The 19,410-nt window shown below is 33.8% G+C and overlaps 1 protein-coding gene across 1 annotated transcript in view; it reads right to left on the bottom strand.

Annotated features, from left to right (window-relative positions):
• Positions 1-19,410, bottom strand: part of LOC148940837 (phospholipase D1-like) — a 404,878-nt gene that overhangs the window by 34,598 nt on the left and 350,870 nt on the right. The window contains exons 16-18 of the mRNA XM_089105088.1: positions 18,097-18,215; positions 12,409-12,522; positions 7,756-7,955 (exon numbers count right to left, since the gene is read on the bottom strand). Coding sequence (XP_088961214.1) covers positions 7,756-7,955; positions 12,409-12,522; positions 18,097-18,215 — 433 coding nt within the window. The remainder of the gene's footprint in view (positions 1-7,755; positions 7,956-12,408; positions 12,523-18,096; positions 18,216-19,410) is intronic.

The following is a 19,410-nucleotide window of genomic DNA, read 5'->3' as shown; positions in this document are numbered from 1 at the left end:
TCCTTCAGTAGCTCATATTTAATTTTTAGGCAGAATTGAATTTAAACATTCATACATATTTTAGCGTAAAATTATCCATTGCATAATCAGATAATCATAATTATTTCTTGTGGTATTTCCAAACCTAGTTTTCATGGTTCACGGTGCATCTGAGATGACAAGAACGTGACATGAGTCACATCTGGGGTGGGGTGAGTACCGGTGACCTTTTAAAGTGTTTCATTTGTCGCTACCATCTAGATTTTATATGGAATATGCACACATTCATAGATGGCAGTTCAAAATATAAGGCACAAGCAAAGGGAATGCATACTGCCATCTATATTTTGCCCATCCTAAAAATTGACCAGTCCGTGGGGCTGGATACTTTCAAATAACTACGTCAGGTTGTGATATGTTAAACACCTGACATGACATCCAGAATATTATTTTTATGATAAAGAATAAAAAAAAAGAAAAATCGATTGGTCCAAATAAAAAAAGAACAATATATAAATATTAAATATTCTTTTTTGTATTATGAGTAGAAAAGCAATAAGTTATTCTGAAGTACTACTATTTTATTAGGAAGGAGCTATAAAAAAACATAGAAAATATACAAAATTAAGCAGAAAAAATACATATAAAGAAGAAAATGTACTCGGTGACTCACAAATCATCTTACCAAAACAATCAATCTAATTTCTTGTTTTCGAAGACTCATACACAATCCTTAAAACAAAATAATCATAATGACAAAATTTAATGCTTTACTTAACATACTGCATTTACACTGTCTTTTTTCACTGTAAACTGTCCCATGGGCTTATAGACTAGAACACTGAGACAATTGCCAATGCCTAGTTAAAAGCTGAATGATTGTATTCCGAAATCTATGATCTCGCTATGCCTTTCAATCGGTGATTTTGTAGCGCATCAACTACGTTAAAGTTTATGTAATGTAGCAGTCATGGGAGAAGACAGATATTCAACGAGACTAAGCAACTTGTGAGACGAAAAAAAGAAGAAAAAAACAGGAAGAAATAATGGAGTTCAACAAAAAATTAAGTGGTCGACTTTTGAAAATAGTAAATCTTAAGCGCATCAGATAATAGCCTCAAGACAAATATACAAATATGATTGTAACCATGGTCGCGATGTATGGGGTAGGGAAAGGGAAGCGGGAACCTCCCCCTCCCCAACGTTTTTGGGGACTCAATAAAAATATTTGGTTTGGTTAAATAAAGAAAATATTTGGTTTGGTTAAATACTGGCAAGATATCTACAGAAGTATCGGACTTTGTCGGTAAACGCAGCAGTTTTACCCACTTCTGCCGTGATTTTATAGATGGTGCCACAATTTTCCATTTTGTTAAATAAAGAGTATGAAAAGATTGACATGACACACACAAAAATCTCAATCTCGGTCGGTAAATGCAGCGGTTTTACCCACTCATACAGTGATTTTACGTATCGTATTCAAAACGGACATTATGCTAATTATTTATAAAAAAAACAGTCGGTAAAAATGACCAGCCAGTCGGTAAAATTCACCGCTCCTCCCCCCCCCCCAAAAAAAAAAATAACAAAACTTTGGATAGTGACGACCGTGATTGTAACATATGTAGAAATACATAAAATAATTCGAAATAATGGCTTTTTGTAAACTTAATATTAATTTAAAGACAAACAAAAGGATTTCTCTCTCAGGGCCACTTAAGAAAATGGAACTCTAACTTTGATGGCCTAGTTTTTACACAACGACCTTAACTTCAATAATCCACGCTAGAGAAAGATACTCAACTTCCCAAAGTTTCCTTTTTAAGTTTCAAAAGTTTCAGGCTATTCCTTTTATCATTTATCCCCATTTTCTCCCACGGGACACTAATTGAAGAAAAAGAATTCACAAAATTCGGAAACCACATATTTCAATAATTTTAGTCAAATAGAGTTATCTATCACTCTAGTTTTCTAATATCTGTGCACGTTTTCGAGGATAGAAATCGTTTATCTTTTTTCGGAATGGTTTTCGCTCCGTTGTATTAAAACAATCAACCCAGCTTCATGTACATAAAGTTAATAAATAAAATAAAAATATAGAATATTTGAAACAGGTAAAATTTTAAGCAAGACAGTTAAACATATAAAAAATTAAGCCCAAATATTTCAGTTTCACATCTAGAAACCTTTATCAACAGAAAAAAAACTGACATCTGAAAAATTCTTAGGTCAAATTAATTAATTATATAATCAATTCCCTCTCTATATTAAAATTTTTACCCTGTATTATATGTTCCTATGCTTTTATTTCATTTATAAATGAAGGAGCAACTGTAGCAACTAAGTTATTAAAAGTTATTATTTATGTTCAAGGTTTCTTTGCCCCCCCCCCCGAATGAGTTTCTAAGGAGTTGTTCGTACCCCGGGCGCTTCCTTCAAAATTTGAGACTATGTCCATCTTGTTTATTACAAAGCTGTAATTTAAAACTTTTAGATACGAAATTTTTTCCCTATTGATCAAGGTAAATAATCACCTCTCCAACAATTCTTCATTATTTAATCAAACTCTATAGCAAGGCAAAAAAAGGCCAAGCCAAGATAATTTTTTGATTTAATACTTTAGAAATACTAAACCCCTATTTAAATTAACAATATATGACAGTTAGCTTAGTGCTGACTATGTTATTACATTTCGTAAACTCATATATTCAATGAAATGCACTTGCATCATTTTTACTAATGCCACCATAAGACCAATTTTAGCCACTGTTTGGGGTGGTGACACTTTATTTCAAATAAACTTAATAACTTAATATGCCCTTGAATGTAGAGAAAAGAATAGCTCAAATACGCCTTTGATAGCAGTAATCAACCCCTTATAGATAATGATGATTCCATTATTACGCTAGAGGCAAGCTTTATAACATTTCAGTATGAAAAATATTGGCGTGACCAAGCAAGATAGGAATTGAGGAAAACTTGAACGGAAATATATCTATTATTTACAAAGAAAATACTGTCCTGTAGAAAATTCGGGAGAAAATGAAACTTCCTTACTTTTACTTCAAATATGTAACAAGAATTTTCCTATGCAACATAATAAAGGTCTTTTTATGGAATATCATTTTTAAGAAAATGTTCGGCAAATGTGGGACAGATTTTAAAGTTATTTCGTTAATAAGCACTGCTTTTGTCTCTTAATACTTTAATTGACTTTACTGATGTGATTTTTGAAACGGAATTTAGAAAACAATCATCATTTTTCCGACATGTTTAGTTGCTGCTAATTTACACTTTTTTGAAATCTACATAGACTGTTGCATTTAAAAAAAAAAAAAAAAAAAAAAAAAAAAAAAAAAAAAAAAAAAAACGGAAATGCAACAGCAATACGCTCCACCTATTCGAAGTTCCTTAATAATTAGGCAAATATAAGTGATTTCAGATAATCTAAAACAAACTTCATTGCGTGCTAACTATTAGGCACGATGGGTCCCATCACAATGCTATCTATGTTTAAGATGCAGGATGCTATCTAAATTTTGGCATAGATAATTAAATCGCTCAAAGTCCTATTGGATTGAGTTCGTAGAAGTCCTGTAGTGAAGTGGGTATAATCTCAGATTGGTAATAGGGGAGCCAGAGTTCGAACCGACGCAAAGACCTTAATAGTCAAGAGGTGTCGTTAATCAGATACAATACCTCAGTTAAGAAGAAAGAGCGGGAAAAAAGAAATTAGAAATCATCAGACGGAAGAGATATTTAGGTATTACCGTTTCAATCAATTTAGATAGTAATCAATTTAGGTAAAAAATCAACTTAGGTAATACCGTTTAATGATACTGACTGTTCAAACTAAGATTAGAGTATTGGAAGCCACATTAAAGACAGAGGTCAGACACGGTTCTGAAGTTAAGATAAGATAATATTATTGGCAAAGGCTATCACAAGCTCTAATAGATCCGAATTTGCTTTATTTGTCAAAAAGGAATAGACAAAGTAAAACGTAAAAAAAAACAATACAACATGAAAAGAGACACCAATCAAGCATAAAATGTTTTATATGAATTTGAAAAATGGCTAGAATAGTAACAGAAAAATAGAAGGAGAAGGGGTGGGGGATAAAAGGAAATCACAGTCAAGAAGAAAAACATTGGCGAAATCGTGTTCAAGGTCAAATACATAAAATAAAAAAAAAACACTTAAAATCAAGCCAAATTAGCTGTCAAAAGAAATGTTTACAATTAAAGAAAGGAATACAAATAAAGGAAAAAAAATTAAAATTAAAGGTCAGAAAAGAAATTTAACATAAATAAGTATCAACAAAAGGGAAAATAAAAGTGACAAAGATAAAGAGAAAAAAAATGACGCATGATTATTGTGAACATACACAACAACTAAAATAAGGGATGGAGGAGTTAATTTTGGTACAGAGCATAGTTCAGGGATTATTTAGGTGTGCCAAAATAAAGGGGATAAAACTTTTCCGGAACCTCTCAGTAACGGTATGGATTGGTGAATATGTTGGAATTGCCAAGGAAGCTAAGCGGGGGAGCCGGGTAGAGGTCTATTGGGATCATGTAAATCCGGAAAGGTGTGCTCAGTACGAGGAATATCTTTTGCGGATTTAACAAAACGCAAACAAATTTGTATTTTCCTTTCTTTTAACGTAGCAATACATGCGGATTTAATGAAGACTGAGTATGAAATTTTGCTCTCTTTGTAGATGATCCTGAGCGAACGCTTTTGGACCGACTCGATTTTGTCACTAAGCTCACTTGAAAGATGCGAATGCCAGACCGGACATGCATATTCTAATAGCGGCCTGATAAATGATAAATAAACCCGGATGGACTGCATCTTAGGGCAATTAAATTTGTTAAAAAATTTTAACATAGATAATGAAAGTTTGCTTGTTTAATAATATTAGAAACATGCATGTCCCATTTAAGATTATTTGAAATTGTGATAACAAGGAGTTTAACATGTTTCACAAGCATTTCGGGTGGGATAAGGTCAAGGAAAGCGGGAGTAGATTTCAAAAAATTTATCGTCATAATATTTGATTTGGTGGAGTTTACTTTCATATTTAGGTTCTTAGCTTCATCCGAAATGTGGGTTAGGATTTCGAGGGGATCACTTTTAGTATTCCTGTTACCTACTTCAAGGATCGACAAGTCATCCACATATTTCCACCTTCGGGGAAAATCTGTACCAATATTGTGAATCATGACTAAAAATAAAAGTGGTCCCAATAAGGTTCCTTGAGAAATTCCACAATACATAGGGAGGGGGCTAGAGAAAATATTTTTATATTTAACAATTTGATATATATCGTTTCGACAGAAACAATACAATAAGATTTTATAACGGAAGATCAAGTACAATATTAACCAGGTGTGAAGGAATTAAAGTTGAGTGGTCAACCAATTCAAGAGATTTTTGAACATAATCTAAGACAAGGTTCAACCAAACATTTGGTTTATCAAGGTCACTTACGATGGTATGCATTAAGTGCATAACGTAAAGGGTGGTGGAAGTTTTCCTTAAGTTACCAAACTGCCGGGTGTCAATACGCGGACAAATTATATCCCTAAGCCAATCACAGAGGAAACTTTCAAAAAGTTTGGAAAAAACTGAAGTGAGTATAATGGGGCGAATGTTGGCGAAAGTCAGACTGGTGCATTTTTTTGGGACAGGTGTTATAAAACCTTGTTTCCAGCAACTTGGGAATTTACCAAATTATGTGATGTGGTTGAAAATATTAAATAAAGGGTCAGCAATTTTGTCTGAAAAGGCTTTAATTAAGTCAACTGGGATGTCCAGGGGACAAATACTTTATTTTCTAAGCTTTAGAATTTTATTTATAATATCAGAGGGAGAAATAAAGGGGAAGGAAGTATTGGGAGGAATAGTTGGACTTGAGTCAGTGAAAGGGGGGAGACTTTGCACGATGGAAGCAAGGTACAAGTTTAAATCATTGGCAGTCTTGTTCGGGGGTTCAGGGAGATGAAAATCAACCTCGGAAGGACTTTTCCCACATATTTCTTTAATTTTTCTGCACCATTGCTTGGGCTTGTAGAACATAGATCTTTGACTTTACTATTATAATAATTAGAAGCTACTTTTCTTAATTTTTTCTTTAGGAACTTCCTTAGACTATTGGCCTCATTAATACGACCTGCTTTGAAAAAAATGATTTTTTTTCTTATAAGTTTTTTAAAAGACTCAATAACATAAGGCTTATCTGTACAACACGTTTTAAATTTTTTCTCGGGGAAGTGGGATTCATAATTACTCCTCAATAAATTTTGGAGGGACAAAGCCATGTAGTCTACGTCATTTGTTTGATACACAGTGGACCAATTTTCAGTAGTAATCCAGGAGCCAAAATTGAAAAGTCCTGAGTCAGTGAGAGGTCTATAAGCGGCTTCAGTTACAGAAAACGACTGTTTAACTTTAGCCAGCGGAGATAGCAAAAGGCTTAAGTGGTAACTACCCCTAGAGGGGGCAGAATGGAGACGGGTTTTTAAAACTTCGAAAGACTAGTGCAAATTAAACCAAGAGTAGTATTGTCTTATGTTGTTGGGACATTAACGAACTGTATTTAATTAATAATATTACATAGAAAATAAAACCTATAATTGCTTGTATTACTATTTAGGAAAATTCCTGCATTTGGGTATGTTGATAGCATAAAGTCTCTCCACGTAGTTACTTCCTCAATAGAATTTATTTTGTCACTGGAACTCGGTGGAGGAGAGTAATAAATTAAACGTATGACAGCTAAATTGAAAGGACGCGGCAAGACTTTAGGTCGAACACACACCCACATAATCTCATCAAAGGGAGCAAGACACGGAATAGAGATTGTGGCTAAACGTCAAAACCAAAGACACAAAATGTGTTGAGGTTATCGAAACAGCATGTCTGCGATACGTTCGGAACAGCTTTGGGGATGGAACTTAAGCTTTCAAGCACCGTTGGAGGAAGGAAGTAGGGAGGATTGGGCAGTAGCAAGTCAAATTCAGTTTTGAGGGCAGTGGTTAAAAGGGCTAACCGCTTTCCTCCTAATTTTTCCTCCAATTCATAGGACTATTTTTTCCTCCAATCCATACATAAATAACGTTTTTGCACTTTAAGTTCTTATGAAACTTACTATTTATGTACATTTAAGTAGCAAGATAGATCAGAAGCCACTATATACTGCCAGGCAAATACTTAAATTTCTATCAATATAATCTTCATAGTTATCTAAGGCTTTAGAGTTAGGGCTCTTTTAAAGGAAACATGTTAATGAAATATGAGTATTACCAAAAAAATCCTTCTGTTATGCTGATTTCCCATATCATGGGTCACTTTTCTGATAATGAAAGCTACCTGCCTGTAAAATTTGCTAAGTTATCTCAAGTCTCTTCATACCTGGTAACTACGATTTCTAAAATTTGTCTTTTGGCTGTTTCAAAATTATGTAATTTATAGAGCAGTAACACATTTTTGTGAGTGTTGCAACGTTGAACCGTGAAAATAAATGGCTAATCCAGTCAATAGAAATTAATTCGATAGAAACGTAGCTAAACCTCAAAAGCCTAAAAGAAAATATAAAAAATCAACTCAACTAGAAATCAATGTGACCCCTGGGGTTAATATGGTCGAAAAACTGGCGCAGCTTTGTGCTCTGTTAATCTCAAGCAACTCTGTTCTGGACTTTTTAGAAATACTAGTGGAAGAAATAACTGAAAATAGAATTTAGATAAGAAAGAAAATATCCAAATATACCTATGAGCTCTCAAAATACGTTCAAGCAGAGTCTGTGAGATCTTATTGAATACATCGTTATCTTCAGTGGCAAGTGAAACAAAAAACTGATTTTCAATATAAATATAATGTTTGGAATCCCTAATTGCAGAACAGTACGCTTGATGAATACTATCCTCTGGCCCAACACCGGCGCTCCAAAGACTAGCACTTCGAATTACCTGTAAGACAAAAACAAATGTAGTTCACAGTCAAAAGGTTAATTTTATGAAATCAAGGGGATTTGATCGAGGAGCATATCCAGAATTTGGTTTAGATAGGGGGAGATTTTAGTTGTAGTAGGGATGGTCCAGATATGGAGCATGATTTTGAAGTTTTTCTTAGTCATTAGATAGACAAGACCTTAGAATCTTTACATATTTTCTCACATTTTTGGGGTGCAATTGAAATCAGGAATTACCCTCCCTTGGTACAGCCTTGAGCCAAGACACAGGAAGTTCTATATCCAAAAACTGAGCGCAATTTCTTGAAAACTACAGATAATTCGTGCCTGTTTTTCTCTCCCAAATGGTATCCCTAGTATAGGTTGTTGAAACCAATTCCTCAAAACCTACAAAATTTATAATTCGATAATTCATTTCACTCATACAAAAGCTCCGAAACGTATCCGATATTTCATACAACAACAAATTCCGTAGGTTTCAAAAAATCATTTCTACATGTGCGCTTAAGAGACTCATGATTTTCAGAAAATGGCAAACACGTGCAAGCAAAGTTTTCTCCTCACATCAGAATACCAAATCCCGGTGCTTGCGTTTCCTTTGTTTTTAACCATTTTTACAACGTTGGTTTTGAAGTGAGGATCTACGCGGAACCAAAAAAAACGTTCCCAATAATATTTTGACATATCATGAAATAAACAAACCAATCCTCCTTTTCTGACAAACTGGAAAGAAAAAGTCCTTGAAGAGCAAAATACAGACCTTTTACCAGCCACTTATAAGGAAGTTGGGGTTCAAACTCGAGAGGAAAAAACTCTCAAATCTCAACCCTGTCATGAAATTGGGTGATAAAGAATAAAAGGTCGCGTAGCCAGTCTCAACACTACTCTTATGTGGTTACCCATCGATCCAGACATAGTTCTAAATAACATAGTGTTCACATGGAGATCAAAATCACCCAGGAGGCTTTCATGTAGGATACCAAGACTACACTTCCTTCAGCTTCTTTTAAAGAGGGCAATTGCTAACTTTCTCAGGCAGTAATATAAAGAAGGGAAGGTAGGCAATTCTATAATTTTTCTATATACAATACGGATAGATTACTATTTATAACTATATCATCGTTCAATGCTAACACTGTATTTAAGCCTATAAAAGGCTGAAGCCTGTTTTAGGCCTATATGTTTCGTTTGCATACACCCTGCTCGTCACAATGCATATAAATACAAGCTGTCAAAAAATACACTACTTATATTAAAAAGACAGGGGGTTTGTAGTTCTTGAATTTCTTACACACTCTCCTCCTTCATTTTCATTGTTTAAATATCCTGTTGAAAATAAATAAGGGGCATATCACATATTCACAATAGGAAAAGGGGGGGGGGCTATCCAAAATATCATGGTTTTCACGAGATCAATTAAAATAAACAAACAGCCTTGCTTTCATCTGCTATTATAATGATTAATACACCCCCCCCCCCATCTTTTACATTCAGAGAGAATAACCTTGCACAGCCCATTTTTCAACGACTTAATATTTGAAAGAAATAACATCAATAAACACACAGAATGAAAAATAGTATTACTTCACGAGCTGTAAAAATGAGTCATTTAAATGTTTTCTAGGGAAAAACAGAACTATAAATCTTGCTTTTGAGTTTACCAAATCAAATTCTCCCAATAGATTATGCTGAAAATATGGAATTATTAAACCGTGAAACTAGAAAAAAGAAGTACGGATCACTTAACTTTGTTTTTGCAAATTTGATGGATTAACATATTTTCACAGGAATAAAACGAATGTATTTCATCTAAGAAGTCCAATCTAATCCTTATTTCTTTCAAAATAAAAGTTATATTTCAGAATGATTGATTTGATTTGCTTTGTCTATTTCTTTTTTAGGGCTAAAAGTAGAAGGATTTCTCTCCCTCTCTTTCTAAGAGATTAAATAAAAAGCAGTTTCTCCATGAAACGTAAAGAAAAAATTCAAAACTTAAAACGAGCGAAAATTATCTGACATAAGACGTCGAACATGAACAAAAATCACTCTGAATGAAGGAATGAAATCTAAAACAAATTGGAACTACATTCAAGCAAAGCTGAAAAGGAACACCAAAACTGTGTTGCAGTCCCTCAAACCCTAAAAAGAATAGAGGTCATTCGCTCTATGTTGAATGACAGTGGAACTAAAAATATTTTTGCCAGTGATTTTTTTAAAATATTTGAAGAGAATGGATTGAAAAGGAAGAAACCTGAAATGAAATAAGAAATTCTCAAAAAGCGTAAACTAAATTAATAGTCAACAAAGTTTTATGTCGTGGTTATCCAGAAGGCGTAAATATGTAAATAGTAAAACTCGAGTCTAGTTTTGTAGAGAGATACGGTAATATTTACAATAAATATGAAATGTATTCTAGCACGCTTACTTTACCCAAGGTGGGGGATAGGTTACTCTTTCTAGAGAAATACACTATCAACAAAAATAAATTCGTGTTTAGAGCGCGTCTAAAGCTAGCTTTTCCTCAAAAACTGGCCCGGAAATCAGGGAAACACAATTGATCAATACACGCACCTTAATGGGTGCGGTAAGAACTAACCTTTTAGGTGAACCTTTATTGGTTGAGCTTCAGAAAAATAATCTTATTCACCCCATAGCTCAACATTTAGAAATAGACAAAAAGATACACCTTTATTTGCAAACAGATTAAGGCAGAAACATAATTAGCTGAAACTTAATTTCCATTTTCCAGGGTTTTGCATCATTAGCTTAAAAAGCTTGCAATTAACCTTACAAGTCCAATTTAATTTCTATTTTTGATTGTAAAAAAAACAAGATAAGGTTTCTATAAATTTGGGGCAAGACTTCGCATAATAATTATTACCCATAAAAGTCAACTGACTAAGGTTATCCTTAGGTTTTATAGGTCATCTAAATATTATAAGCATTATATCGTAGAGAGAATCTAAGGCATTTGGAACCTTACATATTAATCTCGAAAATTTTTGTTTTTGCTTTAAACATTATATGAACGTTTTATGGGTAGCCTTTTTCTAAGTACTAGTTGTACTTTTTTTTTAACTTGGTTGGAAAACCTTTATCATATTTATTTGTTTTACTTATTTGCATAGGGATAGCAATAGCCTATAAGGATAATAAAGACTACTGTGTATATTCATAAAGCATAAGCTCTAATAAATAAACTATAAATACTATTTCATAGCTTACGTTTAATTTTAACCTTGCAGGTGACAAATTGAATTTGAAAGTTGACATTGCATTTGAATTGCAAAATTGGAGGATACTGCCTGAAAGAATACAATGATTTGACAAAAAAGGGTTACTTGTCTTACCGAAGAAAAAAGTATACTGAATAAACGACAATCTTTGGCATTGTGGGCTTGATGGAAATTAAGACTACTATTGCTCCTCCCAGTGCATTGTTGCTCAACATAAATTAAAAACGCCTCAGATAACTGATTTTTGAAATTATTTTTGTTTTTTTTTTCTGCATTATGAAAGAGTAAGAGTAACGTTAGCAAGAAAAACACAAGCTAATTAAAAATGAACATGAATCCTTTTTTTGTATCCTGTTGAGGAAACTCGAGCCTTATTTTCGGCCTGATATAAATCAAAAGTAAAAACACGATAAATAAAATAAATGTCAAGTAATATCATTTTTCACGTTTTTGCAGTTAAGCGCTAGATGGTGTCCGTTATTTTCTGCTCGGAGATGAAGCTGAGTTTTCTACCTTATCAGTTGCCCACGCTCTCTTCTACCCTACTAGAAGAGTAGCTATAATTGAGTAGCTAGGCTACTCATTTACAGTAGCCTGGGTACGAAAGCCTGTATCTAAAAATTCTTTTATGGACTTGATTCACTTTCATAGCAAACTCTCACAATTTATAGGGGCACGTTCTGCGGAAGAAAGATGACAGATTGCAAAAAATTGTCCTTTTCGGCCAACCGCCTAGGGCTAAACGAAAGGCAGGTCATCTGCAGTTAGGGAGGGAGGATGTCGTCAAGAAAGATTTAAGGGGAATAGAAACTTCCTGGGAGGGTGTAAAGAGGGAATATTTGAATAGATTGGGATGGAGGAGGAGCGTGCATATCTGTGTTGGCCTCAGGCAGCTTGGTGCTGCGGTGAGTTGTTAGTAGTAGTATTCTATCAGTCAAAAAACAAAAAAAGACAACTAAAAACAAGGAATTGGGTAGAAAACCTTTTTTTACGAACATTTTTTCAACGGAGCTGCCGGTTTTCATGATGCGGCAGGAACGTATTCCAAAACACGGATGAGATCTGACAAAAATCCCAAAACAGCCATTTCTGCGCAAAAACGCAACTCTGAAAACCTAGGGTTTACTGTACTTGTTTAACTTTCGGAACAAAAATTAAAGATTATTTATGAACCTGATTTACTATAATAAAGGGGATTCAAATTTCATAAGCTACCTGGCAGTCGACAGCTGAATGGCGGGTCATCCACGATGGAATATTTTCTTTGAGATCAACGTAACTTTTTGGTACCAAAAATGGATATATAAGGTTTTTCTTCACTTTCGAAGTCTGAAAAATCAAAATATAGTATAACAGAGAAACACTATATTTAAATCAAAAATATATTAAGCAATGCTTCAAATGACGTCAATAGAAGAGTCAAAAGAGTATCAGGCTTAAAACACTTTTACAGCTGAAGAGAAAGGAAAAAAGTTGAAAAATAATATCCAAATCCATGAAAATAATATACCAATTAAATTCTAAAGGGCTCTTTTTATGCTAATGCACATGCATTTCCTAGCATTTTCATTCTAAAAATGGAGTCAAGAAAAAAAAAAAAAAAAGAATACTGTCTATAAAGTAAGAAACAAAACAGTTTCCTGCGTCACATTTTTCTATATTATGGAAAACTTTGTGTAATTAATGAATGGAAAACTTTGAGTAATAAGAGTGCTTAGCGTAATTAATTACAGTAGCTAAGCCAAAAGGCGAAAAAAATAATTTGTATCCCAAAGCTTTCTGAGCATTGGAAGAATTTAAAATGGTAAAAATATTCATAAAGAAATTATTACATTTGTCTTTAGTTTAGTCTGCTCATCAGAAACATTATAATGCTATAGGATTCTTTTGAACTGCGATTTGAATTATGAAAAATAAAATACTGAAGAGCCTTTTCAGAAGAAGGTATCATAAAATTTTAACCGTGGCCCAGAAGTTATTGTGTTATATTGATAAAAAGATTTTGATATTGGAAATTGGTTTTTAAGAGTTGTGCAAACCATATCGTTTTATTCTTCATTTGTCTAAGGCCTTCATATCCGAGATGAACCTAGGCCACTCTATCAACTATTAAATTACAACTGACGAAGGAAGGAAAATTAGTTTTAAAACCTCCCTGAGTTTTTCTTCCACTCCCAATTTCACACAAAGCGATTTTTCATGTTTTCAAAAAGAAACCCACGCTAACTTGTGAACACACATGGTCGCACTCTTAATGGGGAAGCGTGGAATGGTTTCCCAGTAAGCAGAAATCAGTGATCTCCTACAATAACGGCGTTTGGAGCAGTGCTTGTATATTGGGTTAGTTTCTACCGATTTTGCTAGTAAAAATCACATTTAGCTATAAAATTTACAAAATATTGTCCTATTGAATTAAAAAGTTGGTAAAAGATTAAAACTATGAAAATTGAATAAGGTCACATTAGCTCCTGGTAAAAATGACCCAAATTGGATAATTTGAACAAATAATTTTCGCAATTTGGGCTAATATAATCGAAGAAAGTCAGGCAACCGTGGCCTGGAGGATCACGTTAGTACTAGTGAATTAAAAATTTGATAATCAGCAAAACTATGAAAATTAAAAAAGGCTGCATTTTGTGTTTGGTAAAATTAACCAAATTTAGCTAATTTGAACTAACAGTTTTCGCCATTTGGGCTAGTATAATCCAAGAACCCCTGGCAACTGTGATCTTGAGAAAAAGTGCAACCATGGATGATGAAAATGTAGAGGAGTTATTTAAAATTCTGTTATTTAAAATTTACGGTACATTCCCCTACAATGCTAAATTTTGTAGATTGGATAGTGAAATACTATGTATGGGTTTAGTCACTGAAGAAAATCATTCATTCATTTCATTCATTCCTACAATTAAGTTAAAAAAAATGAAAACTGTCTAGAAATCAGTTATCGGTTTATCTTTTTTTTATTTTGTAAAATGTATTTTTCATCCATAGCGTTTTTTTATTCCCATATTCGCGGCGCCAGGTACTTAAAGCTATCTAATATGCCGCGATTCTTTTACCTCTTACCTATACCTCAAGGTTTTAAATGTATGTTGAACCTTCTTTATAAGGAGTCAACAGAAGGATTTGCAGGAATAATATCCCCAGGAGGATCGTTCATCCTTTTGAGTTTTTATTTAGTTCTACTGGGTAACTATAACCCATCAGCGGTGCTAGAAGTTCAAATTAATTTCACGTCAAAGCACTAAGATTTCTTTTTCTTATCAGTTTCTTATACCATTTGGGCTGGTACTCCACAGGTAAGACTCTATCCCTAAATATTATTAGTAATGCATTTGAAAAAAATAAACTTAGAATCACGGCATGTTCAGACTGCAGCCTTCATACTGCTCAAGTACTTGGTTCCTCAAGTACTCGGTTACTTGAAAACTCTTTAGTTCTTGTCAATTTTTTACTTGGTCCTGTGGACAGGGTCGTATCCAGAATTTCTGTCGCGGGTGGGTGGGGTGGGGGGAGGAGCCTTACAAAAACTTAAAAAACGCATCAGAAATTTGCTTATATTAATTTTTCCGCTTTTACGAGTCAGACAAACGTTTCGGGGGGGGGGGGGAGGGGCTTAGCCTCCCTAACCCTCCTGGACACGGCCTTGCCTGTGGATCCCGCACAAGGAACTGGGTGTGAATTGCTTTGAACACCTTAAGCTTATTTTCATTTCATTCTCGTTCATTGGAGACGGATAATAATTAAAATGAATATGCTAAATTAGCATCATTTAAATAAGTAAATCCTTTTAGAAGTAATGTCAGAAAATATCATTTTCACTCTTCCGAATATTTAACATAGGATACCTTGGCCTCCTGAGATACACTCTCAACCTGGTTCTTTGTTAGAAATTCCTTAGAACTTCCTTTTAAGCTTCTAAAAAGCTCAGGGACTGCAATTTTTGAACACAATGGATTTTTAATTTTGTCAGTCTCTTTATGCTATGAAATTTTGCCACGGTTCGCTATTTTCAATGAAGTAGAAAATGAATTTCAATGCAAAACATCTACATTCTTAAGCTCTAAATTCAACCTACAAAATTAGATTGAAGCAGTAAGCTTGCATCGTTGTGAGAAGAATTTGGTGTAAATAATTCGTATATTGGTGACAGTGGTAGGCTATGGTTAAAAATTGAAATAGGTGGGGAGCTGGAGTGGGGATTAACTAATTAATGTCATGTTTTGCGTATATAAGTATTCTCTCAGAACAAACTCAGAAAATATAACATTAGAGAATCAAAAGTTTGTAAAAATTTGCAAAAAAGGAAGAATTCATCCCAGACACCCTCAGTTGCACCTCTGATCAGCAAGATGGTCGAAGAATCGCAAAACAAAACGGTACGCACGAAATCACTCCATTGTGAAACAGCCGGGTTGTATATACTCTTTACTCCAGGTAGAAGGGTGCAATTTTATAGATTTTATGAAGTGAAACAGTTTTATGAAGTGAAATTAAAGCTTAAAACGAACAGAAATTATTCCGATTTGCAAATTTTCATGTGTTACTAGCTCGTGACGAGCAATTTAAAAATAAATGCAATTAATATATTTAAAATAAGTGTAGATAATGGATTTGTAGTCGCATATATGTTAATCAAAACCTCGTTTTTTGCAATTTTGGTTTCTGTTGACAAGAGTTACTCTTTACTTTCAGTTTATTGCTATGAAATGTTTGATCCAAAGCTGTTTTAAGTGTGGAGGACACTACGACTCCTTCCTTCAACCCGTTTCTAACAATTTAAGCTTAGCATTAGTAATGCATCAAAAATGATAATCATCCCCGAAAAAGCACATTCCTCCAATATTCATTAAGAGGGGGAAGGGGGGGGGGTTGAAACATCAAAAATGAAATACAAGAACGTTATTTTGACGATGTTCAAGATGGATTCATCATACAATTAATTTTTTAATGATGTTCCCATGGACTCCTGAAGGGGGTCGATGACCCAGACTAAACAACAACACATCAAAAAATGTTAAAAATGTTAAAGATTAAAATAAAAGAAAATAAAAGATTAAAAATGATTAAAAAAAGATTAGAAAAAATAAAAGATTAAAATAAATGTCCATATTAACGGGCCTTTTTTTGTATTGACTAAGTGAATCTTTAGGAACGGCAACGCGGCATTACTGTCTCTAACATTGGAAAGCTATTGGGCTATCTCAAAATTTTCCGTGGATAGCTTTTCTTCCTTTCGGAACCAAACTATTGTTTTGTACCAAAAATGACAAAACGCCACTATGCTGTGGCACAATCTTTTTTGCTACATGAGAAGGCTGAAGAACTTTAATTTTAGTTCCAATGAGCCTTCTCCATATTTTCTAGGACCATTGGTTTGATACAATTAACCCTAGAAAAAAAATATTTAAAGACTAACATAGAGAATGGCATTGTGATATGACTGTCTTTGAGGAAAAACTATCAGAAACATCGAGCATTAGCCAGGAAATTCCTAAAGCTAATTACAAAACCTGAAACAATTCATTAATTATATTTATTCATTTTTTTCATTGAATTTAATATATTTACGTGATTGTATTTTTTTTTTTTTACTTTTACCCTACATTGGGATAGAGATAATGATTTTTCTAGAGGGCACGCTTTGAATGTTTATGTGTATTGTTGAAAACAGCCCATGTTTTACCCACTAGCATAGCCCTGACATTATCATATTTAAGGTTTATGTCCCCTGTGTAATTTCGGTGTTTATTTTCTCCTCCCCTACAGTTTTAATATATCAGCGGAAGACGTCTATTTTAATATCATTCTGTATCTAAGATTTATCTTAGATATAGAATGTTAGAGTAGTTAGAGTAGAAGAAATTAGAGTAGTCCTATCTTCTACCGAACTATATTTTTTAATGCGATGTGCATGGTTTTTTAAGGGAAAATACATTCGTATTTTAACACTATTTTAACGTATTTTAACTTATTTTAACAGTATTTTGACGTATTCGTATATAACATTCGTTGAAAATTTAAAAAAAAGAAGAATTTTTGTATTTTCAAGTAAATATGGATTCTTTTCGAATATAGAGTTTATGTAATACCATAATTCTGGCTCGGTGAAGATCTGTGACTAATGAACCCAACGATATAAGTATCTTGTTTTATTGGTGTAAGTCACAGCTGTAGGATTGTCACAAACTCACTTGTTTCAGAGTGAACATATACCTTAGCAAAAAAAGGTCTATAACACAAAACAATCTTCAAATTTCAATAAAATTTCAGCTTAATTTCAAATATACTTAGATCTTGAAGTTAAACTCAGATTTTATTAAACTAAAATATAACTCGTTTAGACTTTTTATTTAGTTCTACTGGGTAACTATAACCCATCAGCGGTGCTTGAAGTTCCAATTAATTTCACATCAAAGCACTAAGATTTCCTTTCTTATCAGTTTCTTATACGATTTGGGCTTGTACTCTACAGGTAAGACTCTATCCATAAATATTATTACTAATGCATTTGAAAAACAAACTTAGAATCACGACATGTTCAGACTGCAGCCTTCAGACTGTAGAATTGTTGTACTTATTTATATGGATTACAGTGCCTGCAACAAAGTTCTGGAGCATCACTTATCAGACATCGTCCACTTTAAGAGAGACTCAACAGAATTGTTGCACTTATTTCTATGGATCACAGAGCCTGCAGAAAGGTTCTTGAGCTCACTTATCAGACATCGTCCACTTTAAGAGAGACTCAAAAGCCTGTACCTTGAACAAAATCGAGCCAAAAATCGCGTCCTAACACGTGAGAAACCTGACAGGATTCCTTTTGTTACTATCTTATTTTTAAATATCTTCCCTTGCATTGGGACTCAAATCGAAATGAGATAAATGGATTTACAATACCTTGACAAAATTCCACCTTTCAATAAAATGTCTTGCAGCATCCCTTGCTACTCTGCCTCCAACAGCTGCACAAACATCGTGCCAAGGCATTCTTGGTGTTGTTATTCTGTCAATCAAGTCTAAAAGAGATAAATGATAGCTAATGAAGACCACGAATTTATGAAACTTTTATAGCTTCAAGTTTTAAAAATTGAATGACTGGATTAAACCAGAAGTTTCATCATCGCTTAGGTTTCTGTTTATTAGGCTAAATTTTTGTTCGTTTTAGGCTTCATTATTCATTCATATTAATTACAGGATGTTCAAAGTTTGACCTGTCTGACGTTTTAGGTTATAATTCGCACTTTACTTTGAAAACTTGTTTCCTAGAAAACACTTTTAAAATTATATAAAGTAAAACAAAAAGCTGTATAAAACAGCGAAAGCTGAAATCGCGAACAGTCATGTAATAGTTGTTTCACCCATAGCCCAAGGCAACAATATATAGCAACAACAAACCCCTTCCAGCTTTTAAAACGCCCTCTACCAGAGTTATAGATCAAATTTTACGACATTAATTTCATTCAGAATGGTTCAAAGGTCCAAAAATATGCCTCGAAAAGGACATATTCCAAGACGTCCCAGGAAAAGATATCCAAATTACGACAATGGTTAAGGGTCCGCAAATATAATTTGGTAGAAAACATAGGCATATTGTACCTTATTAAAATTGGAGTCATGCAAAGAACATCAATCCCAATTGAAAATCAAACTAAATTTAAGTTTCTCAGAATCTACTTGCCCAGTAAGTTGTATACCGATTAAGACAGACAAAATTTGAGCCTACTTCGGCCATCGCAAAAGCGAAATAACCAGAAGAACTTTTTTTTGGATATTCTTGCGGCATGTAATGATACAACCGATTTGTCCCTTTCCAGTGTTTTGTGTTTCTAAACTCAAATGAGGGAAACACCCTGGGCCCAGTCTACATGCTTTGTTCGTTTAAACCAATGAGAAAAATAAATTTTTCGGCAGAGTTTCCAAGGTCACAAATCGATAAAGCTAGTTTTTTTTTTATATTTGTCTTCACTGAGGTCTTCACATATCTGTCTGATCTAATTTTCAGGATGTTAAGAAACAAAGAGGTTTTTTGAATCTTTTTAGGCCCCATTTTTAAGAAAACCGCTATTCCTCAAATTTTTTTAAATTGGGGTCCAGGCCAATTCTCTCGCCAATCAGGAAAAAAAGTTTTTTGACCCATGTAAGGATGGCAATGCCTTCAGCCTGCTTTTTTGCATGGGAGGTTCTCGTTGGCTCAAAGTTTTACAATTTCAA

The sequence above is a fragment of the Artemia sp. Qi Xiang Cuo genome, chromosome 19 (assembly GCF_049724085.1).
Source record: "Artemia sp. Qi Xiang Cuo chromosome 19, ASM4972408v1, whole genome shotgun sequence".
Lineage (NCBI taxonomy): Eukaryota > Metazoa > Arthropoda > Branchiopoda > Anostraca > Artemiidae > Artemia > Artemia sp. Qi Xiang Cuo.
The sequence above is the reverse complement of the archived record's forward strand: the minus strand, read 5'-3'. Positions and strand labels throughout refer to the sequence as shown.